General features: G+C 34.8%; 1 protein-coding gene across 1 annotated transcript in view; it reads left to right on the plus strand.

The window, feature by feature from the left end:
• The first annotated feature begins 6,280 nt into the window (after nucleotides 1–6,280).
• Nucleotides 6,281–26,440, plus strand: part of LOC142336590 (uncharacterized) — a 56,813-nt gene continuing 36,653 nt past the window's right edge. The window contains exons 1-3 of the mRNA XM_075385500.1: nucleotides 6,281–6,285; nucleotides 9,001–9,198; nucleotides 10,205–10,350. Of these exons, the coding sequence (XP_075241615.1) occupies nucleotides 6,281–6,285; nucleotides 9,001–9,198; nucleotides 10,205–10,350 (349 nt within the window). The remainder of the gene's footprint in view (nucleotides 6,286–9,000; nucleotides 9,199–10,204; nucleotides 10,351–26,440) is intronic.

The raw sequence follows: 26,440 nt of genomic DNA on the forward strand, positions 1-26,440 counted from the left end.
TACGAATCTCCTACAGTTTCTATGTCTTGATCGTCGACATATCCTTCGGTATTGCGAACCTTTTCAACTATTGTCTGGGTCTTCTTTTTCTTTAAAGTTCGTTTACTTCTTCTGACAGATGAAGTATCAGAGTCCGACGTATCGCTTATGGTTAAATTACGTTTTGAAGTTTTCTTCAAAATTGGTGTCGGGTGTGTAGGTGTCGGTGATGTTGTTTGTGATGCAGATGGTCCTGCTACAGTCGAATCATCCATTTGCGGCGCAATTGGACTTATGTTGAGCACTTGTACTAAATCAGGTCTGTTTAGAAAAGCTGTGTCATATTTTGGATTCCTTTTCGGAATACGCATCTTTAGTGATCGTGCGATGTTGCTTGTTGTTGAAATACAAGAACGTCCAGAAGAAACTATACTTACATCGTCGGCTTGTCGTTTATTCCTCTTAATTTTCTTGTCCCCGGTGTTTTTTCGAATTAGGTCCTTTTTGTGAAGTTGAATTTTCTGCTCTAATATTTCTGTTATTTTCTGCGGGCGGCGATCTATGTATTCTATTAATTTTGGTTTCGCGTTCGGCTCGCGTTCCGAATTTCGCGATGTCAGAATTCCGGACTCTAACTTCCTGTTTATATGGCTCCTTTATAACGCTCGTTGTCGGGCTTATTTTGCAGACGGTGCTCCCTGGCGCTAGTACTTCGTAGAGACCGTCTAAATTCTTTTTCTGTCGTTGGCTTTCGTGTCGCTTTCTGGCCAATTTAACTTGAATACTTCTTTCGGAGCATGGCATCTCGCGGCAAATGGCTTCGGGTTTAATGAATCTTGTCTCTCCGTCCTTGCGTTTTTCTTGCTCCAATCTTGCGCGAGAACTTGCAGCGCAAATGACCTTTTCTATTTCGGTGTCGGAGCATAACGCAGTGTCGGCCCACTGTTCCTCCGTTAAGTACGAACGACCTGGGATTGTGTCCTCGTCTAAATAATAATTAATTATGGCATTATAGTTCAAATTTTTATTATTAGGTTTAGTAGTGATATTTGATATAGGTGTATTACATTTTCTACCAAAATGTGCCTCAAATGGTGTAATATTTAATGTTTTTTGTTTTGATATTCTTAATCGTTGTATTATCGCTTTCAATGAATTTTCTAAATGAAATTTTTTATTTAATTGTGATTTCATGCAAGATAATTGTCGTTTAATTGTTTGAATAATACGTTCTACTAATCCGACTGCTCTATGGTCATTTGCTGGTGCATATATAGGTGTAATATTATTTTCAGCACAAAATGTCTCAAACTTTTTTCCTGTAAAACATTTAGCCTGATCTAATCTAATAGTTCTGGGTACTCCGTGTTGATATATATAATTATTTAAGAATTTAACTACATTTGGGCCTGATGCATTGTTTACTATTTCTGCCGTAGGGTATTTAGAGTATCTGTCTATACTTGTAATAAAATATTGTTCTATGCCTTTCTCATTTAAAATTGGTCCACCAAAATGTAGTTGTATTTCCTCATTCGGTTCACTACACTTAGGTAAAGGTGTCCATTTGCGGTGCGAAATCACTGGTTTAAGATTCTTACCGATTTCGTGCATGCCTTGCATTCACTGGCTTTTGCCAATATATCCCTGTGGATATAAGGCCACCAGATATTCTGAGCCAACGATAACATTGCAAAACTGCCCTGATGAGTAGAGTGTGTGTCCTCGAGTACAGCATCCTTAATAGCTTTGGGAATTGCTATCCTTTTGTCTAGACAGACGCATCCGTTTTTTACACTCAAGTCTCTCCAATATGAGTGGAGATACGGACTAATTTCCTGCAGTCTTTCAGCGTCGTCTCGTAATACACAGTCTCGTACCTCTTTTAGGATGGCATCCTTCCCCGTTAATATTGCTAGGAATTTTTTTGCTGAACACTTTTTGAAGTGTTTCGTGAAACATCAGGTCATCTGTTTCATCGATCATGCTACCTGTCGGAGTTTCGGTACGGCTTGTGTTGTTTGATTCTGGGGTCGATGGGGTTGTATCAGAAAAAGTGACTCGTGCTTTTGCTGGTGTTGATTTTGAACGGACTGCTTTTGATTTTGACATAATTCTGAGGCTGTTTATAGTATTTTTTGATTTTAAAGGTTCGTTCTCTTTATTTACGAAGTAATTGTTCGAACGCTGAATTTGGGCAAAAAGCGACTTGTTTTTGGGTGTGTGGTATTTATACTCGAATTTGGGTATTTTCGCGCTTAATTTGGTGTTATTTGGTGGATTAGTTGCTTTATTGCCATTAATGGGTTGAATTGGGACTAATTGTTCAGATTGTTCACATTCTTTACTGTCTGACATTTGCACCTCTTTTGCAGCGAATTTGCTAATGGAATGTGAATTATTGACTTTATGCTGATTTGGTACAAATTGTAATTTGCTAGTTTTAAGTGGCATTTGCGGCGCAAATGGATGATCAAAATGAGTGTTAACATTTGAATTTCTAAGTGTTAATTGCGATGCGAATGGAGGTTTCAACTGTGAAGTTGTTAATTGCGGTGCAAGTGGTAATTGAAATTTTGTCGAATTAATGTTTAACTGTGTGGTTAATCGCGGCGCGAATGGAGGTTTTATTTGTTGTGGTGGCATATTTGACTTTAATATGGTCTGAAATTTTTTAGTTGTTGTTTCTTTATTCACTATAAGATGTTTCATTGAATCACGAATTTTAGAAATTGTTGCTACAACAAAATGTTCGTCATAAGTAGATATCTTTTTAGCTCTAGCGAAGGGGTTTCTAGAAATGTAATCAACAAGTCCCATTTTTGCACCTGGCATATGTTCGATTGTGAAATTGTATGGTAACAGTCTATCTATCCAGCGAGACAAACGGCTGTTATATGATTTATTAGATCGATGTTCTTTGAGTATTGATAATAGAGCTCTGTGGTCTGTTACTACCGTGAAATTTTTTCCGTATAGATAATATTTAAAATAGTCAGTTGACCACACTATCCCCAATAGTTCCAATTCGTTGACACTGTAGCGTTCTTCTGTTGTGTTGAGAAATCCTGACGCGAATGCAATTGGCTTCCAACCCTCTGGTGTATTTTGTTCTAACGCTGCCCCCAATCCTGAGCGTGAAGCGTCACATTTTACTCGAACGTCTAATTTGGGATTGTAATGACTATTTTCAGTACTATTTGCTATTTTTTCTTTAATTAGATTAAAGTGTTTTGTGTGTTCATCTGTCCAGACGAATTTTACTGATTTCTTTAGTAGTGGTCTGAGAGGGTGACATAATTGTGCTAGGTGTGGTATAAATTTACCGATATAGTGGACTGATCCTAGAAATGATCTAAGACGTTTTAATTTTGTTGGTGGTGGTATTGTGAGAATTGCAGCTGTTTTGCTTTCTAATGGTGATATACCTGTTTGTGTAAATTTGTAACCGAGCCATTCTATTTCCGATTTTGCAAAGTGACATTTTTGTAAATTATTTCTCAAATTATCGTCATCTAGCTTTTGAAGACATTTGAAAACTAAAGCTAAATGGTCTGCTTCAGTGCCTGTACTAACGATTATTATATCATCCAAGAAACAGTATGTGTTTTGCAAACCTACTAGAGTATAGTCCATGGCTTTTTGAAATTCCGCCGGCATATCTGTGAGACCATAGAAACCTGTTTTGAATCTATATGTACCAGTAGATTCACCACATATTATATTAAAATTACAGTGTTTTGCTGTTTCGTGATGTAATTTTAATTGACTATATGCGTATTTAAGGTCTAATGTGGTGAGATAGGCTTGTTGACTGTTGTGTGTACTTGTTAAGTGTTGTGAGATGGTATCAATTAACATTTCAATATTTGGCATTTGATATTTGTTTTTGTGTATTGCTTTATTTAGAACTTTTGAATCTAGTGCTAGCTTTATTGACTGGTCTTTCTTTACGGTTATTACGATTGGGGATATGAAGTTTTCATCCGGACAACTAGATAATTTTTCAATATGGCCTTCTGTCTGTAGTCTTTCTAATTCATCTGTAACTCGAGGTTGGAGATTTATCGGAACACGTCGGCCTTTTTGATGCTTTGCTGTAAACTTTTGATGAAACTTTGATTTCGCTACATGTGTCTTAGATAGACCAATTCTTGATACTAAATGTGGAAATCGCGTCGCAACTGTCTCTTTAATTTTACATGCAGAATTAGTGATGTTATTAACACATTTACCAGTTTCTGGTTGTTGTTGGACAACTGCAATCCTCAGTGGGCCAAACAGATCTCTTCCAATTATGTTTTTGTGGCCGTCATCTACCACTGTCAACATTGCTGATACATCTTTCCAATGGTTGTAGGTCACTGTAGTTTCCAAATGCCCGATGACTTTGATTGGTTCGTTGGAGAACGTTTTTAGGTTCCTTTTTTCTGACGAATCTGTCCATCTTGCAGATTTAGTTGATTGTAGGATTCTGTTTGCTAGACTTTTTGTTATAATACTCACAGCCCTACCAGAGTCGATCATTGCCGATGTTTGTATTCCTCCAATCTGTACTTCCACATTCAGTGGCTCCAGTTGATGAACTGAATCTGAAGATATAGCTGCCACGTAGTCGTCTGAGTCACTTTCGTAGTTTGAGTCGTATACTTGTTGGTACAATTGTTGATAGCTTGTTATATAGTTTACTGATTCCTCGTCATCACTTTTTTCTGGTGATTGTTCAATTTGATTTACGTTTGCTTTTTGATTTTTCTGTGTTGAATTCTGCTGCTTCTTTGGTTTTCGACATTTTCGAGCAAAATGACCCAAAATACCGCAATTGTGGCATTTTTTTCCATTCGCAGGACAAATCTGTTTGTGGTTGTGACTCCAGCGAAGACCACAATCGGTACAAACACTTGTATACTGATAGTTTGCAGGGACAGTTGGATAGCGTGTGAAGTCACGTTTTGCTGGAGGTGCATTCGCGTTGCGATTGCGAATATGGCTATTGTTGATGTAATTTACAGATGTATTACCTGTCATTAAGTTTTGGTTAATTTTCTGTTGATTTTGTGCTCCCATTTCCATTTCTATGGCAATTTCTAGTGCTTTTGGTGGTTCCACAGTTTCCTTCAACAACTCCTTTTGAGTTTCGTGATCAAGCATATTGAGTATGAAAGCATCACGAATTAGTGTTGTTTCTTCGCTTCCGAGGTTGCAATTTTCTGCCAGTTCTATGAGACGACCATAGAAACTCTCTACTGACTCTCCCTTTTGTTGTTTGCATGAATAAAATACGAAACGATCGTAGGTTATGTTACGAACCTTTGTGAATGACTCCTCCATTGCCTGCCACAAATCTTTTAGAGGTTGTTTCTCTACTTGAAAGTGTGGGTATTTGCTCTTGAAGATTGGACGCCCCTCTGTGCCAATGCTTAGATACAGCAGCGATATCGTCTTCTGCTCACAGAGTGTCCATGGTTTGTCTCCACAGAGAATTCCAATTTCATCAGCCTTCTTGCATCTGTTTTGCCAGTTCACTTTCAACTGCTGGTTTCGAACCTTACGATCTCTTTCTGTGGCCTGCGTATGGTTTTCTACTGGTTCTTCATATGTAGGTTCGGGTGGATAGTTCACTGATGCAGGAGGATCATCTAAGAGAGTGTCAAGTTGTATTCCTGCCTTGGCGAGAAGAGCAAGTTTCCAATTTTGTGTCCATTTGTCCCACGTTAGAGTGGGTGTTGCTGTGGGTTTCTCCCAAAAGGCTTCTATGTGCAGTGGAGTTTTCTTTGAGTCCGCTGCTGACTGCGCCATGTTATACTCGATCAATGTGAGTTGGGTCAATTGTGTTGCGATTGGTATTATCCAAATAGAAAGTGGCAATTGCGTCGCGAATGGCGAATGTGTTATCTACTTTTTGTCGATTACGTTGCGATTAGGCAATCGCGTCGCGAATGGTTGATTTCTATTTAGTTAGTTCAATTGAGAAGCGTTTGACAAAGATTTAATTCAACTAAGCGATAGCGCTGAAAATGGGAAGAGTGACAACTAGAGTTAAACAAAATGAAGAAATGGATTTGTTCAACATTTGATCAAACATCCGGGAAGTAAAATTAGATTTGTTTACAGTATGAAATCATTAGACAGCATGAACAGACATTACTTGCAAAGTGGGAGGAAGTTAGTAAGAAGTTAGCAACAAAATGAACTAAATAGGCATTCGCCCTTCAAATGGAGCATTCAGACATACATAGATTAAAGTACGAGTGTAGATACAAGAAAGGTATCTATCACCGTACGACAGACACAAAACAATATGAGGTAAGTTGACAAAACTGTTACCTATTTTTGCAAATGACCAACTCACGAAGCCCTTTTGCAATCGGGTTGATGGGAGCTTGTGAGAAATTGAAAGAGTTGGCAGAAAAAATTGCAAGGTAATGCATCGCCTTGTGAGTTTCTGCCAGGAAGTTCTTGCGATAAAGTTCTATAATTGCAGGGATAAAGTAAAGAGACTTTTAATTCTGACGTTTCATATTGAAGTGTCTTGTAAGTCGGCTGATTTATTTATACGAACTTGAAATTTTTGGAAGAAACACTTGCAAGGCGATGCATCGTTCGAACTTGAAAGTTCCTGTCATTCGAATTTGACAATCTATAAAAACTTGTTGTTAATTTGACTGTTAGGAACGGACAATTAATTACAATTTATTTATTGTATTAATAATGTCGCAAAACTGGATCTGTAGACATAACTGTTCCGACTCCCACTTTAGTGGGGGAGGGAGGAACTATATACTCGAATGGGTTCTTTTGTTCCGTAAAATTTGGCCGATCGATATATTCATCGTAGAGATTTATGGGTGGTATCATTAAAAACCACGTACATCCTAGAATATAGAACTATGGATACATTTTCTTCGAATTTCGTTTTTTAGAGGGAGGTATCGAGGATTAAAGTTTTGTTAGTATTCGAGTTTTTATTCAAATTTTTCATACTTTTCGCTGAAATTTTGCTCAACTTTGCTAAAAAATATGCTTATTTGAAAACGATCACACAATCTCCGTAAACATTAAAAGAGAGCTAGTTGAAATCCAGCGCTCTGCAACGGTCTTCTGGAATTAAAATTTTGCCGTGTCTTTTTGAAAATTTAACTCGATAATTATACAAAATGCATCATTGTTTTTCTGATTTTTGAAATATCTCACTCAACAATTTGTCTAATTTGCAAACAATTCAAGAGGTTGGGTGGTTTGTCGGACGCGCGCCAAAATCAAGGATGGTTTGATATCATCATGGATTCTTAAAATTAACTTTTATTTTGTTGCTGCCTTTTTTAAAAAAAAATTTTTTGCTTTTATTGTTTTTTACTGTTGATTACTGACAAAATTTTCAAACCACGGCTCCATTAATGACAGCTCCCATTCACGTAAAAGTAAGGTCAACTGTAACCACAGTATGTTTCCAGCGAATCTAATTCAGGTTTTCATGGCTCTGAAGAAGAGTTTTTTCAAGCTTCAACTGAGTTCGTGAGTTTTGCCTCGAATTGTTATTCTTTGGCTGTTTGATTACCGATTCAAACCAATCAAAGATCCAAATGCCTTATTCTTTAGATGTAGGCGAATCTCTACAATGCATTCGGTTGTTATCTAATATCTCTTCAATTGTTGATATTTTTGATGTCTGATTGCTATGTCTATCCATTCAAAAATCCAAATGGCTTCTTTATAAAGTCTGAGTGATTCTGAGAAATTCATTCGGTTGTTAGCTAAGGTGTCTTATGACATTGATTATAATTGTTTTAAAAAATGTCATTAATTTTTTGAAGTTGTCAATTTTATCTTATATCTGTCAACATTTGCCTTACTCTCAGTAGAAACAGGTCAAACTTCCTTTCATATAGGATATACACTAATCTTTGTGGTGGATTTTTTGTTTAGAAAATTATCTTCTTGTCTTTGGTACTACGAATTTCCATACAAAAAATTGTTCTTTATCACCATAATTGCCCATTTTTGCTGTTTTTTTTGTTAATTGTCACGTCATTTTAAATTCTTACTGAAAAACAAAACGTTTCAACATCCGTAATTGAACATAATTTTTACTTTCATAGCATACTGTTTTAAGGGCTGCGACACCGTTCTCTTGCAGACTTTGTTATAGTTTTTGTTTCATTTTTGCCTTGTGTTTGTTCATTTTTGTTCTCGTGTGCGAAATATTGAGTAAAAAAGAGGTCTCAATGGCCAACAATGGATATATAAAAGAACCTAATAACTGATATCAGTATATAGCTAATGGTTTTATTGACTTTTAGAATATTTTTTTCAAAAAAGTAAAAGTTTTCTTAAACTTATCCCTTTTTGTTCTGATTTTCGTCTTCTTTTTCGTATTTTACAATTTTGTGTCCTTTTCGTCGCTATTGAGAGATCTCGTTAATTTTGTTTTTGGAGAATGACCGAATCTCTCCATGATTTCGGTTGATGCATCATTTTTCTAATCAGTTTGACATTAATTCTTTTCAAAAAAAGCAACCTTTTATTAAACTTTGCTGTTTTGCTCATTTCTTGTCGACTTGTTACCATGTGGCATTGCGGAAAAGTCCCATATTTTTTCTAATGAAGTACAGATTAACCTTCTTTGGTATAATTTTTATCTGCTGCCATTTTTATTTCGTTATTAATGGTTTCAAAAATGGACAGCGAGATTTCTTGGTCGTAATTAATATTTGTAATTATTTAATTTTATCGCCGTCTTCTCTGGTAGTCATATTATTGACCGGTCTCATGGGCCCTCTAATGTTAGTTGCTCTAATCATTTAGTAGTTTGTTGAACGATATGTTTATTTTTTAAATCTCTTCTTCAATTGGTAAACAATTAAGTGAAAAATGTGAAACGCAGAATACCGAGCCTCCTTGTTTTTCTTTAAGATAATTATCAGATGTCATTTGCTATCCGAGCAACCGCTATTACATGTTTATGAGCAATTATACTGATAATTGACCGGTACACTAATTTTGAACCACTAAATTTCCCAGTCTAGTTTCTAATTTTTCTTCAAATGACTATTTGAATCCTCTAACACATGCTTCAGCTCTTCTAATAACCCTTTTTGCATCATCATGGTGCATTGTCAGGGGAGGAGTAAGAGGCGGTCCTGACTGGAAGACCCTCGAGTTCATTTTGCCAGACGAAGGTGACAGATACGGGGCTGGCAAGTTCTGCTACAATCTCAGGTAAAACTATGCAGACACTTTTGAACACCATCTCCCTTGTTGAAAGGTAGACTAGTGAAAAAACCTTGGTCAACTTCCGTTGAATCTGGAAGGAAGGCACTACCCATTGAGAATTTGAAAAGACTGTGGATCGACCTTACGCTAGTCGAGATCTAGACTTTATCAAGGGACCCAAAAAATCAAGGGGATGATATTGACCCAAATTACACGGTCGAATATTTACCTAAATTATATTCAAAGTCTTTTCATGAGTCCATACACGGATGAACATAGATAAATACACATATACATAGATGAAAACGGTCAAGCCCTTCTTTTCATGAAAATATCTTCTCATGGGTCGATAGGGTCGGAGTTGCAGATCTTATACAACAAACCTTCAGTGTACAATCAACATTCAGTGTGTGTTCATTTTATATAAATCTCACAAAAAATTTCATCACATCAAGTTCCAATGGTGATTTTTTGCTCATTTTTTTTACTTTCGGGGTTATAAAATTTTAAGACTCTTTAAGAAAGTGTTCAGTCCAAACTGTGCTCATATATCCATTTTCGACGATTCTATATTTTCAAAGTTAGGGCGACAGAAAACTACGGTAATATCTTTTTTCTCACTGAGTCGATATCTGACCAAAACTTTCCAAACTTAATTTACCAAACCTTGAAAAAAGCCCTAAATACCATGGTCAAGAACTGATGTACAAGTTGCAAGTATTGATGCGCATCTTTTTATGGCACACTAGATAGAAAAGAACACTGAACTTCGGGTAAGAATTAGATAACAAATTAGGATAATTTACAACGGGGCAGTGTAAATAAGGGTACAGATTTAGTCTATGATTAATAAATTAAAATTATTAAATTCCATGGAAATTACGAGATCAAATTCGAACCACTCATCCGTTTAAACTACTTGAGTTGCAAATTGTTGCTAGAAATTTTACATTTTTACGTGGTGCATTTGCAACTTTGTGGTTTTAATAGAACGTCTGTTTTTGTGTTTCAGTGATACTTTTTGTCTGCATGGTTACTGGTTCAACTCACAGCAGAGCAATCGAAAAGAGCAGCAGCAGGACATTGACACTTGGACTGATCTGGTCCAGAATGTCTGGAGGTCATTCAACTGGTTCTCATTCGACAGCAGATCATTTGGTACGCATTTATACATGTGACAAAGAAAGCAGTCAAACATAGATATACTTATATTCGTTTTTTTGCTAAGTTTGAAATGTAATCGTTAATTTTGTTAGATGTCTGCTGTCATCTAACAGTACAACGTGATTGTTTTGATCGCCTCTTTAAAGAAATCAACACACTAAATCGAAAATCGTATCCAAAATTCGTGGTTGAAGTCCAAATATATCGATCGATTGGTCATAGTAAATTCTTGGAGAGCAATCAATGGATTAGACCATACTCAAAAATAGTCACACGATTGGCGAATAATATTAAGCGAAACTTCAGTGAACTAACAAAGAAAACATTTAAGACATGCTATGATTTTTAAGCTGGAATAGAAACTGAAATTGAAACTAAAGTGTAGCCTTAAAGATTAAATTTTGTTTATATCGCACGTGAGTGTATCTTGCGATACTTTTACTCTTCCTGTACATTCCACAGTTTTCAATTGTCACCCATTGGAATCGATCTCACGGCCATCTTACTTAGCTCTACTATCTTTCACCCTTTCGATCCTCTGAATTTAGTATATAATTTAATACTTACATAAACTTTTAATATTAAAACAGGATGAGGCTTTTAGTTGATTGATAAATAAGAATTTCTATTGATAATACTTCGTTTAGGCCTTGCAATTAGGACACAGATATATAAGTGTGAATACCAATAATAACAAGGAGGCTCGGTAATGTGCCTACGCACATAATGCTCCGACCCCGCTCATCCACATTCTTGACTTAATTGGCTACCAAATGATGAAGAGATAGAAAACTTTCAAAACACACACATCGTTCAATAAACAACCAATGAGATACAAAACGCTATAGGGCCGATAAACGTTGTTGATAATAGGACTACTAGATAGGAGAATAAAAAAAATAAACAACAAATATTATTTACGACCAAAACTCGATGTCTATAATTAAAAAAATCATAACAAAAGCAAACTCGCATCAGATAAAAAATAACCAAAACGATTTAACCTATATTTCATTAGAAAAGGTATGGGATCTGTCCCGAATGCGACTGGTTAACAGGTCGACAAAAAAGAGCAAATAGGTGCGAAGTTCAAAAATATTTTTACATTTTTGAAAACAATTAATTTCAGAGTTATTAATGTCATTAGATTTCAACTGAAATCTATAAAATTTTCATATAAATCTTCATAGGAAGCAATTGAGTCATGTCATTATCAAATGTTTGATTGCGCAAAATTTCGAAACCAAAAAAATTTTGAAATGTACAAATATATTAAAATCTAAATTTTTATGAAATCTGGTAGTAACAGTAGTAACAAAGCCGTGAAACAAATGTTTGAAGCTATAATTGTTATAAAATTTAAATTATAGACCACTGGAAACGCGTTGTGACCTGTGTTTACAGAGACTGAGCTACAATTCGGTCGAAAAACTACTTAAAAAAGACGAAGCTCGAAATACCAAATTTGTTTGTGAAAAGAAAAATTTCGAAACGTTATAACAGACTTAGGAGTTCAACAAAAAGCGATGGATTAAATTTCAACACAACAGAAAGCCAATTGGGCCTGTTCATAATGAGACTAATTCTCGACCCAACAAAATAGTAAAAACATAAAGAAGGCAAAATTTCAAACAATTTTACGACATGACACTGTCCAAGGCACTCTAATTATCAGATGTTTCCTGCAAGAACTGTAAACTACCATTTTCACCTCATCATAACATCAACGAGTCTTCTTTATAGACAACTTAGACATGACAACAAAAAGAAACCCAAAAATTGAACAGTATAGAAATCTCGAAAACTTTTTTAAATTGAAATGGTCGAGCAATCAGTCACAACATATAACCCAGCGCGAAAAAATGCTTCAATCGACAAAGATGATTGAGACTTCTAATGAAAGAGGTTGAATTACATGGTGACGAAAATAAGAGCAAAAATGAGACATAAGAAAAAATCTTTTTTGTTAAATATGTCAAACAGCTATAGGGTGCAATTTTTTACTAGGTTGAGTTATAAGTCCTGGGGAAGCAACTAAGATCCACTTTTATTGGATATATAACGTACAGCAACAAAAAGAAAGGCAAAAATTGGCAAAAAAACAATGTTTTGCGAGAAAACTGTTACTCAGCCCAAAAAAGCATAAAATATTAAAAAAAAAACAATTAACATATCCGGTTACTCCTTTTTCAAACGTTGTGAAATGTCCTAACTTTGCTTTGTTTTAACTAGATTTGTCAATAATGTCATCATTCGACAAGGAAGCAAAATGAACTCATAAAATATACAATTACGATCAAAAATGAAAAAAAAAGAAAACGCGTAGTACCAGAATAAAGAAACCATTAGTTAAAAATAAAACCGTTACCAACAACCGCCCTTTTATACCTTCTAAAAGCCAACTGGAGCTTTGATTGGAACACTAAGTCATTGGGCTACAAAAAGTATAAGAAAGGAAAGCAAAACACTAAATTCTTACGAAAGCAATTGGTCAAAGCCATAAAAACCATGAGCCTAACTCTGAAACCATAATATAATCTGGTCGGTTCTCGTTTATTGTAATTAGTTTTTGTCAATAATTGAGCCCTGATTTGAAATTCTTGTCCGTAATTTACATAAAAAACTTTTACATTGCGGAAATATTTCAAAAAAAAAGGTCGCGCCTCGTTGAAATCTAAAAAAAAATCGTAAGGATGCATGGTGAGATCGAGATCAGCCCAGATGTTGCTGCGCGTCTAACAAAAAACTCAATTGTTGAAATGGTTGCAAAATAAATCTTTTTCATACAAAATTTTTCAGTTTTTCAAAAAAAATAATGCATTTTGTATAATTATACCTTAAAATTTGCAAAAAATTGTTTTAAATTTGCAACAAATTGGCATCATTCTAATTCCAGAAGACTACTAAAGCTTTTTCTGAGCTTAAAATGAATATGGCCGCAGTTTTCGGGTGTCTACTTCCAGGAAATTTAAAGCAAGTGGGCTAAAATGCTATTTTTTTGACGAAAAAAGTCTGAATTTTGAAAAATTTGGCATAAACTCCAGCCAAAAAACTCGGATTGAACAATTCAGCAACTCTCCCCTATCTTTAGAGATAAAATTAATAACACTAGAGTTAAGAATTTTAACAAATTGTAATAAAACAGACCGAAATTAGGTCAAAAATAACGAAAATGTGAATAAAAACAGAAAAATTACTTCTAATATTCTTAAAACATTAAACCTCGATAACTCCCTATAAAAACAAAAATTTAAAAATCTTTTTAATTCCATATTCCACGCTGGATGGGCTTTCTAATGATACAATTCACAACTCTCTACGATTAATATATCGATCGGCCAAAACTGTCTGAAGAAAAAAAACCCATTTGAGTATATAGTTGCTCCCCCTCAAGTGTGGTTGGAACAATTAGCAAATCTATGGCAATATTCTTCAAAAGGTTGGGGAGCATTGCAAATTAAAGCACCATTGCCATTTAATGCGGACAATTTGGTCCTTTTTATCACCTTAATTGAATATGAAACCGTTACCAACATTAAATTATTACTCAGGGGAGTCGGGTTCCACCTGTTTTTACTGAGAATGCGCGCAAAGTTGGGAGAAATATTATAAAATATTCGCAAAGTTCTAAAAATCACAGATGTTTTCTCAAACAAATATATTCAAAGTCATAACGGACATTAGATAACAACTGAAAAAAATGTTTAGGTCTTTTTATACCTTCAAAAAGCCAACTGGAGCTTTGATTGGAACACTAAGTCATTGGGCTACAAAAAGTATAAGAAAGGAAAGCAAAACACTAAATTCTTACGAAAGCAATTGGTCAAAGCCATAAAAACCTTGAGCTTAACTCTGAAACCATAATATAATCTGGTCGGTTCTCGTTTATTGTAAGTAGTTTTCGTTAATAATTGAGCCCTGATTTGAAATTCTTGTCCGTTATTTACATAAAAAACTTTCACATAGCGGAAATATTCTGAAAAAAGGTCGCGCCTCGTTGAAATCTAAAATAAATCTCGCAAGGATGCATGGTGAGATCGAGATCAGCCCAGATGTTGCTGCGCGTCTAACAAAAAACTCAATTGTTGAAATGGTTACAAAGAAGATATACTTTGTAACCATTTCAACAATTGAGTTTTTTGTTAGACGCGCAGCAACATCTGGGCTGATCTCGATCTCACCATGCATCCTTGCGATATTTATTTTAGATTTCAACGAGGCGCGACCTTTTTTCAGAATATTTCCGCTATGTGAAAGTTTTTTATGTAAATAACGGACAAGAATTTTTCATACAAAATTTTTCAGGTTGTCAAAAAAATAATGCATTTTGTATAGTTATACCTTTAAATTTGCAAAAAATTGTTTTAAATTTGCAACAAATTGGCATCATTGTAATTCCAGAAGACTACTAAAGCTTTTTCTGAGCTTAAAATGAATATGGCCGCAGTTTTCGTGTGTCTACTTCCAGGAAATTTAAAGCAAGTCGGCTGAAATGCTATTTTTTGACGAAAAAAGTCTGAATTTTGAAAAATTTGGCATAAATTCCAGCCAAAAAACTCGGATTGAACAATTCAGCAACTCTCCCCTATCTTTAGAGATAAAATTAATAACGCTAGAGTTAAGAATTTTTTTACAAATTATAGTAAAACAGACCAGAATTAGGTCAAAAATAACGAAAATGTGAATAAAAACAGAAAAATTACTTCTAATATTCTTAAAACATTAAACCTCGATAACTCCCTATAAAAACGAAAATTTAAAAAATCTTTTTAATTCCATATTCCACGCTGGACGGGCTTTCTAATGATACAATTCACAACTCTCTACGATTAATATATCGATCGGCCAAAACTGTCCGAACAAAAAAAAACCCATTTGAGTATATAGTTCCTCCCCCTCAAGAGGGGTCGGAACAATTAGCAAAATTATGGCAATCTTCTTCAAAAGGCTGGGGAGCATTGCAATTTAAAGCGCCATTACCAATTAATGCGGACAATTTGGTCCTTTTTGTCACCTTAATTACCCGGAGGTTGGTGGCAGAGTAAGTCAGCGCTGAATCAGTATAGAGAAATTCTGTTTTTTAGGGTGGCCAGTACTCTGTTCATGTCCCAATTTACACGGGCCTTGATTTTTGAGTAAAATTTATTGCATGAAAAATAATATGCTCAGCTTAACTGCCGCCAACAACGTTTGATATATATGCGATTCGAACTTCCGCGTGCGTACTTGTAACTCTTAATTTGCGTAGCTAGTCGTAACCACTAAGCTAAATGGGCTTTGTGGTACTTGCCTACAAACTAGCTTTTATATAAATAACGTGTATACTACTACAGTAATTACCAGTTATAATCTACAAACGTATGACATTACTCTGCTCAGACATAATTTTGGGGTATGAGTAATTTTCAGACTTTACAGAGTAAATTTAGTCTGGGCTAACTCCATGACCTCAATATAATCATAATGAAGAAGAACTGCACGTAATGAAACTTAAAATATTCTGTTTATGCAATGTTGCAGAACTGAATTAAGTGTTTACACTTGAAAAGTGCTGTTTCAGCACTGAAGTGCTCTGAGACTCAAGTCCGGGTACCCATAACTTATCGTAATACATCTGGGAAGAGCATTAAAGAGTCAAATAATGCAAAGAAAAATGGTTGGTCATCGTTGTTCTTCCGATTCCAAAAAAAAACTTTTAGGAGTTTGTGAATTCGGTCGGAAAGCTCTTTCTCAGATTCCTCTAAGTGTAAAAAAGAGTAAAATTGTAGTTGCACTGTTATGGGTCCAAAATACACAGCATATGTTCGTTGCAATCCAAAATTAAATAAATCAATTCTGATTTGAACATATAAATTATTCTATTGTCCTGATCATTCAAATAAACATAAGCGTTTAAAGTAGGTTTGGCACCTAATCAATGTCAAATGTTTTATGTAATGCGAGGTGAAGCAAACAAGTACTGGCCTTGACGGTAAGCGTTCGAATTTATAGAGCTATGCTATATAATAATTAAGTTAACTCAGTTATACAATATAGCAAAAAATAAGGGTTTAGGGTTCCATTAAGGGATAAAAACTTCGTTGACAATCACTTATACTCCTCGAAGTTTCAGATATAGACATGAACGTGCTAAAAACTGATCAGAATATTTTTTAATAAAAAACTTTGGGGCTGAAGAATCTTTCAGAGCTTTTTCTTGGTGAGTCCTTTTTTCCCTAATATATTCAGGTATGAACCGTAACTATTACAAGAGTTTAGGTTTATTAGAGCAGCTGCTAACTTGTCATGTTGATACTATGTCAACACCATTATAGTGAGAGTAAATTTTGGGACCTCTGTTGGTAGGAACACCACAATAATTTAATTGATTTCAATCTAGTGCTTTCCACTGAGCCGACTGATCCACACTGCGAGAGTCCTGCTATTCTCTCTTACATTGAGCTATCATTTCAAGCGTCATCTTGAGATCACAATTTACTTACTAGAGTGTATACTCTAATAATGTTTCATCTGACTAAAAAATTAAATGACTGAGTTATCACAAGTATTAGGCTTAACCCGGGTTGACAAAAATTTTTAGTCAGGGAACTTTCATATTATGGAGCATCGACTTCATACATTCAAAAAGTCGTAAGAATTTGGTAGGACTACGACTTCGTCATAAATGAAAGTTTTATCGCTAAAAGTTTTTCAAAAATGGAAGTTCTATGACTACAACTACTCCATAAATGGAAGTTTTATGACTACAACTTCTAGATAATATGGAATTTCTATGATTACTACTTCTCCATAACAACAGAAATGAGGCATTTAAAGAGTCTTGGTTTTTCGTGAGTCCTCATGAGCTTCTTAAACCACAAGGAAAAACAGTTTTGACGGTTTTTCTTGCAGAATAAGCAAAAATGGAGGCTCTTTTTTTCCAAGACATGATATATATAGCTAAAATCTAAAATCCCGGATAGGCCAGGAATATTATAGCACATCACAGAAACAAAGAAGCAAAGCACAATTAAATTACAGCACATTTGAGAAGGTGCCTGTAAAGGCACAAAGGGATTGACATTTAACAGAAAATCGTTTTTTTAAAAACATTTTAGCCCCCAAAACTTAAACGAAGCTCCCAAACAAAAAAACCTGGTGCCTTACAATCTTTATGGGTGGAAGGCACTGCCAAAACATTATGGGTAACATTCAACAACTAATTGGCCCAGAAGGTCTTATTACATTTTTTAAATACGATGGACTTTTTTAGAAACATTGGACGAAATCGGAAAACTGGAAGGCATATACCGAATATAGAAAATTTTATTGATTCATGGCAAACGTCAGCCTAACAAACGCTTGTTTAACAACTTTGAGCAGTCTAGACTTAGTATTAAAGAAATAAGAATAATTTTTAAATGAAAACCTATCAAAAAATTCGCGTTTCTGACAGACATCTGTTTTATGTAACAACTTTTAAAATATCGACTCAAATGACAATTCTCGGGTTTCTGTACCATCCTAATGGATAGGAGGAACTACCAACAAAGTATGGCTAACATTGAACAACTCCATGACCCATTAGATCCTATTGCATTTTTTAAATACTGTTGACTTTTTGAGAAACATTGGACGAAATCACAAAACTCGAAGTTATATACCACTTATGGCAAATTTTGTTGATTCATGGCAAACGTCAGACTAACAAAAGCTTGTTTAACAACTTTGAGCAGTCTAGACTTAGTATTAAAGAAATGAAAGTAATTTTTAAATGAAAAACTATCAAAAAATTCGCGTTTCTGACAGACATCTGCTTCATGTAACAACTTTTAATAGATCGACTCAAATGACAGTTCTCGGGTTTTTGTACCATCCTAATGGATAAGAGGAACTACCAAAAAAGTATGGCTATTATTGAACAACTCCACGACCCATTAGATCCTATTGCATTTTTTAAATACGATTGACTTTTTGAGAAACATTGGACGAAATCACGAAACTCGAAATTATATACCTCTTACGGACAATTTTTTTGGTTCATAACAAACGACAGCCTAACAAACGCTTGTTCAACAACTTTGAGCAGTCTAGACTCAGTATTAAAAAAATGAGAGTAATTTTTAAATGAAAAACTATAAAAAAAAATTCGCGTTTCTGACATACATCAGTTTTATGTAACAACTTTTAAAAGATCGACTCAATTGACAATTCTCGGATTATTGTACCATCCTAATTGATAGGAGGCACTACCAAAAAAATATGGCTAACTTTGAACAACTCCATGACCCATTAGGTCCAAATGCATTTTTTAAATACGATTGACTTTTTGAGAAACATTGGACGAAATCGCAAAACTCGAAGTTATATACCTCTTACGGACAATTTTATTTATTCATAGTAAACCAAAGCCTAGCAAACGCTTGTTCAACAACTTTGAGCAGTCTAGACTTAGTATTAAAGAAATGAAATTAATTTTTACATAAAAATCCATCAAAAAATTCGCGTTTCCGACCTACACCTAATTTATTTAGTATTTTTCCAAGCATCAACTCAATTGAAAATTCCCGGGTTGTTTTACCATCCATATGAATAGAAGGCACTACCAGAACAGTATGGGTAACATTGAACAACTCCTTGACCCATTAGGTCCTATTGCATTTTTTAAATACGATTGACTTTTTGAGAGACATTGGACGAAATCGCAAAAATCGATGTTATATACCACTTCTGGGAAATTTTTTTGACTCATGGCCAACAACAGTCTAACACAAGCTTGTTATTTTACTTTGAGCAGCCTAGATTTAGTAGTAAAGAAATGAGACAAATTTTTACATAAAAAACTGTAGAAAAATTAGCGTTTCCGACCTACACATGTTTTATGTAACATTTTTTCAAGCATCAACTCAATTGAAAATTCTCGGGTTGTTTTACCATCTTTTTGGATAGAAGGCACTGCCAGAACAGTATGGGTAACATTGAACAACTCCTTGACCCATTAGGTCCTATTATATTTTTTAAACACTATTGACCTTTTGAGAAGCATTTGACGAAATCGCAAAACTTCACGTTATATTTCCCTTATGGAAAATTTGCTTGATTCATGCCCAACTTTAGCCTAACATACGCTTGTTATACCTCTTTGAGCAGCCTAGACTTAGTATTAAAGAAATGAGACGAGTTTTTACATAAAAAACGATAGAAAAATTAGCGTTTCCGACCTACACATGTTTTATGTAACATTTTTTCAAGCATCAACTCAATTGAAGATTCTCGGATTGTTTTACCATCCATATGAATAGAAGGCACTACAAGAATAGTATGGGTAACTTTGAACAACTCCTTGACCCATTGGGTCCTATTTTATTTTTTAAACACTATTGATCTTATGAGAAACATTTGACGAAATCGCAAAACTTCACGTTATATATCGCTTATGGAAAATTTGCTTGATTCGTGCCCAACTTTAGCCTAACGTACGCTTGTTATATCTCTTTGAGCAGCCTAGACTTAGTATTAAAGAAATGAGACGAGTTTTTACATAAAAAACGATAGAAAAATTAGCGTTTCCGACCTACACATGTTTTATGTAACATTTTTTCAAGCATCAACTCAACTGAATATTCTCGGGTTGTTTTATCATCCTTATGAATAGGAGCCACTACCCAAATAGTATGGGTAACCTTGAACAACTCCTTGACCCATTAGGTCCTATTATTTTTTTTAAATAAGATTGACTTGTTGAGAAACATTTGACGAAATCGCAAAACTTGACATTATATATCCCTTATGGAAATTTTTCTTGATTCATGGCCAACTTTAGCCTAACTTACGCTTGTTATATCTCCTTGAGCAGCCTACACTTTGTATTAAAGAAATGAGAGTAATTTTTGCATAAAAAGCAATAGAAAAATCTGCCTTTCCGACATACAACTTTTTTTAATCAACAATTTTTTTAAGCATCCACTCAATATAAAATTCTCGGGTTGTTTTACCACCCTTATCGATAGAAAGCGCTTCCAAAATAATATGGGTAACATCGAAAAACTCCTCGACCCATTAGGTTCTGATACATTTTTTCAAATACGATTGACTTTTTGAGAAACATTAGACAAATTTCAAAACTCGAAGTTATATATCTCTTACGGACTATTTTATTTATTCATAGTAAACGACAGCATAGCAAACGCTTGTTCAACAACTTTGAGCAGTCTAGACTTAGTATTAAAAAAATGAAATTAATTTTTACATAAAAAACCATCAAAAAATTCGCGTTTTCGACCTACACCTAATTTATTTAGTATTTTTCCAAGCATCAACTCAATTGAAACTTCCCGGTTTGTTTTACCATCCATATGAATAGAAGGCACTACCAGAACAGTATGGGTAACATTGAACAACTCCTTGACCCATTAGGTCCTATTGCATTTTTTAAATACGATTGACTTTTTGAGAAACATTGGACGAAATCGCAAAAATCGATGTTATATACCACTTCTGGGAAATTTTCTAGACTCATGGCAAACAACAGTCTAACACAAGCTTGTTATTTTACTTTGAGCAGCCTAGACTTAGTAGTAAAGAAATGAGACGAATTTTTACATAAAAAACTGTAGAAAAATTAGCGTTTCCGACCTACACCTGTTTTATGTAACATTGTTTCAAGCATCAACTCAATTGAAAGTTCTCGGGTTGTTTTACCATCCTTATTGATAGAAGGCACTACCAGAACAGTATGGGTAACATTGAACAAGTCCTTGACCCATTAGGTCCTATTATTTTTTTTAACACGATTGACCTTTTGAGAAACATTTGACGAAATCGCAAAACTTGACGTTATATATCCCTTATAGAAAATTTGCTTGATTCATGTCCAACTTTAGCCTAACGTACGCTTGTTATATATCTTTGAGCAGCCTAGACTTAGTATTAAAGAAATGAGACGAATTTTTACACAAAAAACGATAGAAAAATTAGCGTTTCCGACCTACACATGTCTTATGTAACATTTTTTCAATCATCAACTTAATTGAAATTTCTCGGGTTGTTTTACCATCCTTTTGGATAGAAGGCACTACCAGAACAGTATGGGTAACATTGAACAACTCCTTGACCCATTAGGTCCTATTATATTTTTTAAGCACTATTGACCTTCTGAGAAGCATTTGACGAAATCGCAAAACTTCACCTTATATATCGCTTATGGAAAATTTGCTTGATTCATGCCCAACTTTAGCCTAACGTACGCTTGTTATATCTCTTTGAGCAGCCTAGACTTAGTATTAAAGAAATGAGACGAGTTTTTACATAAAAAACGACAGAAAAATTAGCGTTTCCGACCTACACATGTTTTATGTAACATTTTTTCAAGCATCAACTCAATTGAAGATTCTCGGATTGTTTTACCATCCATATGAATAGAAGGCACTACAAGAATAGTATGGGTAACTTTGAACAACTCCTTGACCCATTGGGTCCTATTTTATTTTTTAAACACTATTGACCTTTTGAGAAACATTTGACGAAATCGCAAAACTTCACGTTATATATCCCTTATGGAAAATTTGCTTGATTCATGCCCAACTTTAGCCTAACGTACGCTTGTTATATCTCTTTGAGCAGCCTAGACTTAGTATTAAAGAAATGAGACGAGTTTTTACATAAAAAACGATAGAAAAATTAGCGTTTCCGACCTACACATGTTTTATGTAACATTTTTTCAAGCATCAACTCAACTGAATATTCTCGGGTTGTTTTATCATCCTTATGAATAGGAGCCACCACCCAAATAGTATGGGTAACTTTGAACAACTCCTTGACCCATTAGGTCCTATTATTTTTTTTAAATAAGATTGACTTGTTGAGAAACATTTGACGAAATCGCAAAACTTGACGTTATATATCCCTTATGGAAAATTTGCTTGATTCATGCCCAACTTTAGCCTAACGTACGCTTGTTATATCTCTTTGAGCAGCCTAGACTTAGTATTAAAGAAATGAGACGAGTTTTTACATAAAAAACGACAGAAAAATTAGCGTTTCCGACCTACACATGTTTTATGTAACATTTTTTCAAGCATCAACTCAATTGAAGATTCTCGGATTGTTTTTCCATCCATATGAATAGAAGGCACTACAAGAATAGTATGGGTAACTTTGAACAACTCCTTGACCCATTGGGTCCTATTTTATTTTTTAAACACTATTGACCTTTTGAGAAACATTTGACGAAATCGCAAAACTTCACGTTATATATCCCTTATGGAAAATTCGCTTGATTCATGCCCAACTTTAGCCTAACGTACGCTTGTTATATCTCGTTGAGCAGCCTAGACTTAGTATTAAAGAAATGAGACGAGTTTTTACATAAAAAACGATAGAAAAATTAGCGTTTCCGACCTACACATGTTTTATGTAACATTTTTTCAAGCATCAACTCAACTGAATATTCTCGGGTTGTTTTATCATCCTTATGAATAGGAGCCACCACCCAAATAGTATGGGTAACTTTGAACAACTCCTTGACCCATTAGGTCCTATTACTTTTTTTAAATAAGATTGACTTGTTGAGAAACATTTGACGAAATCGCAAAACTTGACGTTATATATCCCTTATGGAATTTTTTCTTGATTTATGGCCAACGTTGGCCTAATTTACGCTTGTTATATCTCTTTGAGCAGCCTACACTTTGTATTAAAGAAATGAGAGTAATTTTTGCATAAAAAGCAATAGAAAAATCTGCGTTTCCGACATACAACTTTTTTAATCAGCAATTTCTTTAAGCATCCACTCAATATAAAATTCTCGGGTTGTATTACCACCCTTATCGATAGAAAGCGCTTCCAAAATAATATGGGTAACATTGAAAAACTCCTTGACCCATTAGGTTCTGATATATTATTCAAACACGATTGACTTTTTGAAACATTAGACAAATTTCAAAACTTGAAGTTACATATATCACAAGTTATATATCACCACTGGTATTTTTCTTCATATCATAGCCATACTATGCCTAAGGCAGGCCTGTTATCACTTTGACCCGATTGAACTCAATAGTAGAGAACTGATAAGAATATAAACTTGAAAAAAAATGAAAAAGTTTGCATTTCTGGAGTTCACTTTTCTCATTTACTTTTTGAAGTAATCAACTCCAGGCAAAACTTCTTGGTGTTTGAAAAGCTTCGTAGATAGGAGACGCCATTAAGACAGCAGGCAAATTATTGATTTACTCCTCACCCAGTCAAATCATATTTTGAAATACGATAAGAATTTTGAGAAACATTGAAGAACCCAAAGCGAAGCCTTTCAGTGTTATAGAAACCTTATGGATAGGAGACACTATAAAAATTGTAAGCAAGGGTTGATAACTCCCTGACCCGGAGGGTCATATCAATTTCTTTAAATACCAAACAAAATTTGGGAAACATTTGACAAAATTTCAATCGAAGTAAAAAACCATTAATCGTAAATTTATAATAGTAAGTTTCATCACATAGATCGGATTATTGACAACCAAAATAAAAAACAAAAACTCAGTTCATTGTTTTCCATTCCGTGAATATCTTTGTGTTGGAAAACAATTCTCACTTTTTTCACAATTATAACACGTCAAAAGTATTCAAATTAACAAAAAACTTAGGCTCAAGCTCACACAACATTTTTCACACAACACAAAAGAGGGCTTTTGGTAGACAACAGCTACTTCTTGTCGACATATGGGACATACTGAAAAATTTTTTGTAGCAATTAGTTAGCCACGTTCTGATGCAACCAGGACAAGCAGCGTGCACAATCGAACCCGTTTCATGCAAAATACAGTTTTCTTCCATTTCCTCCAAACAGAAGGGGCAATAAGTATTGCTTGCAGACCTTTCAAACACAATTTGAATGATATAGGACAATTAGAGCAACAATTTCTGAAAAAGTTGGAAAGGATCAAGAGCCGCCATGTTGACTTCACATGTAAAATTTTTACCAATCGAATTAGGTGAAGAAAATATTTCAAAATCAATAAAATAAATATATTCAGGTTCTCTTGAAACTAGCAAAGATAACATTATACTTTAGCTTTCATCGAAATAACTGAGAAGTCGACTTAGAAAACAGAATTAAAGGAATAAAAGCAATATATCGAACAATTACAAAATCAGAAACATGTCTTCACTTTTTCTAACGTAACGAACTGAATGTACAAAACATTAAATTAGAAAAAAAGTTGTCAGATTTTCCCTCAAATGACTTCTATTTACCTCAGGGCCAACGGTTCTAATTTAAATAGATGTTGGCTGAACATGAAAATTTGTCAACTATCATTTTTGGAACCATCAATTAAAAATTAAGTTTCAAACAATCCAATTACACACATAAACTTAATCACGGAACAGCTATTAAGCAAAACTGGAGTATAAGTAAAGTAAACTCAGAGAGAATTCAAAATGCGCTCATTCAAATTTCAACTAGTCGTGCTCGAAAACGTTAACCATGGGCACAAAAAACAGCTTGGGACTCAAATTTATTAAAAGAACTTCTCAGAAATTGATTGTTGGTTGATAGTCAAAATAATTGAAGATTTTTTGACCTGACAATAACTGCATACTTCAGAGCTGGACTCAATCGGTCGAAACTCAGACACTACATCGAAGACCAGAATAGACTGAGTTCATAAGGGCTGAGTTCTTATGTTCTGATTTTTGCTTCCTCGATGATTTAAACCCCGGCAACTTGCATATTGTGATCGAAAAAAACACGAACTTGACCTACGCGTTTATCACCACCAGAGACAAAAGATACTTAGAAGTTTTTTGCAGAACTGTGAAACTCAGAATCTAGAACAAAATTTTCCAACTTAAGGTTTGTGTAGAATCGCGCATTAGGAAAGCGCAAGTCTTCTGGTGCTTCATGTGCGGCTAAATGGTGTCGTTTGAAAGCTTTCTGTTTGCGGAAAGAGAAGCACAAGTCGTGGAGCTGATCATAACAGGGGGTTTCACGATTTAATGCTTTGTTCCGTAGATATCTTTCAACTAGCAGCTTTAGGTGATTAACGGTTCCAGTGAATTTACATCTCAAGTGATAATTTGCAGACTCAAACATAATTGCGGATGTACACCACAAAGGACCATAGCATCCAACTTGCCATGAAAGATGATTTAAGGAATGTATATTGGCAGAGAAAACTTTTTCTGTATAAGCCTCGGTAGTGAGTAAAAGGAACCGTTTGAATAAGTCGTCGGCTAAGCTTCTGTTAATGCTAGAGAACAGCAGCAAACGAGTAGCATAACTCAAGAGATGAAACCTGTCTTTCAGATTATTGAAAATTATATCTTTCAATACTACAGGTCACCGATATAGAGTAGCCAAAGTTTCAACTCTGTACTACAGGTCAACAATATTTCAACTCAATACTACATGTTACCAATATAGAGTAGCCAAAGTTTCAACTCATTTGCTTTGAAATACTCTAGCTCTTCAATACTTCGCAGTGATCGCTTAGAATCATTCGTTAATTGAATTACATCAACAGCTCTTTTAATATTTCCAAGGTTCGATTTTCTTGTTTTATCCCGAACAACATTAAGAAGAGATCTTGTAACTCCTAGCAGGACTTGATGCATATAATCAACTGCGGCCAACAAGGGCAAGTTGTTAATTACTTGGGACAGAGCAGACGGTCCCTTAATTCCTCGGAAAGAAGTTAACCCTTCACGTTGTAACAGGCGTAAATACTTCTCTTGATTTTCTTTAGATCGCATCTGATGACGCTGGTTTGGGTAAAAAAGAGCTCGGCTTCCTTCGCCAGTTGGTTGGCATTCGATAAGACAAAGAGTGCAGCCAAAATATGCATTAAATTGCTGCATATTTAGAATCGCAGCTTTTTCAGCCAAGTCAACAATTAGCAATTTTATCTCAAATCTGACTGTCCAAACAGTATCGTTGAACAAGAGTGTTGGTGTTGTGTCAATAGCTACTCTTATCTGGTCAAAAACTACATTCCAGTCAGGTTTGCCGCGACCAAACCACAATTTAGCCAACACAACGTTAACAAATTTACATCGCAAAAATGTAGGGAGATTCAGCACACTGAACCAAAGTGGCCAGAGTGAC

The sequence above is a fragment of the Convolutriloba macropyga genome, chromosome 3, assembly GCF_964194025.1.
Source record: "Convolutriloba macropyga chromosome 3, txConMacr16.3, whole genome shotgun sequence".
Taxonomy (NCBI): Eukaryota; Metazoa; Xenacoelomorpha; order Acoela; family Convolutidae; genus Convolutriloba; species Convolutriloba macropyga.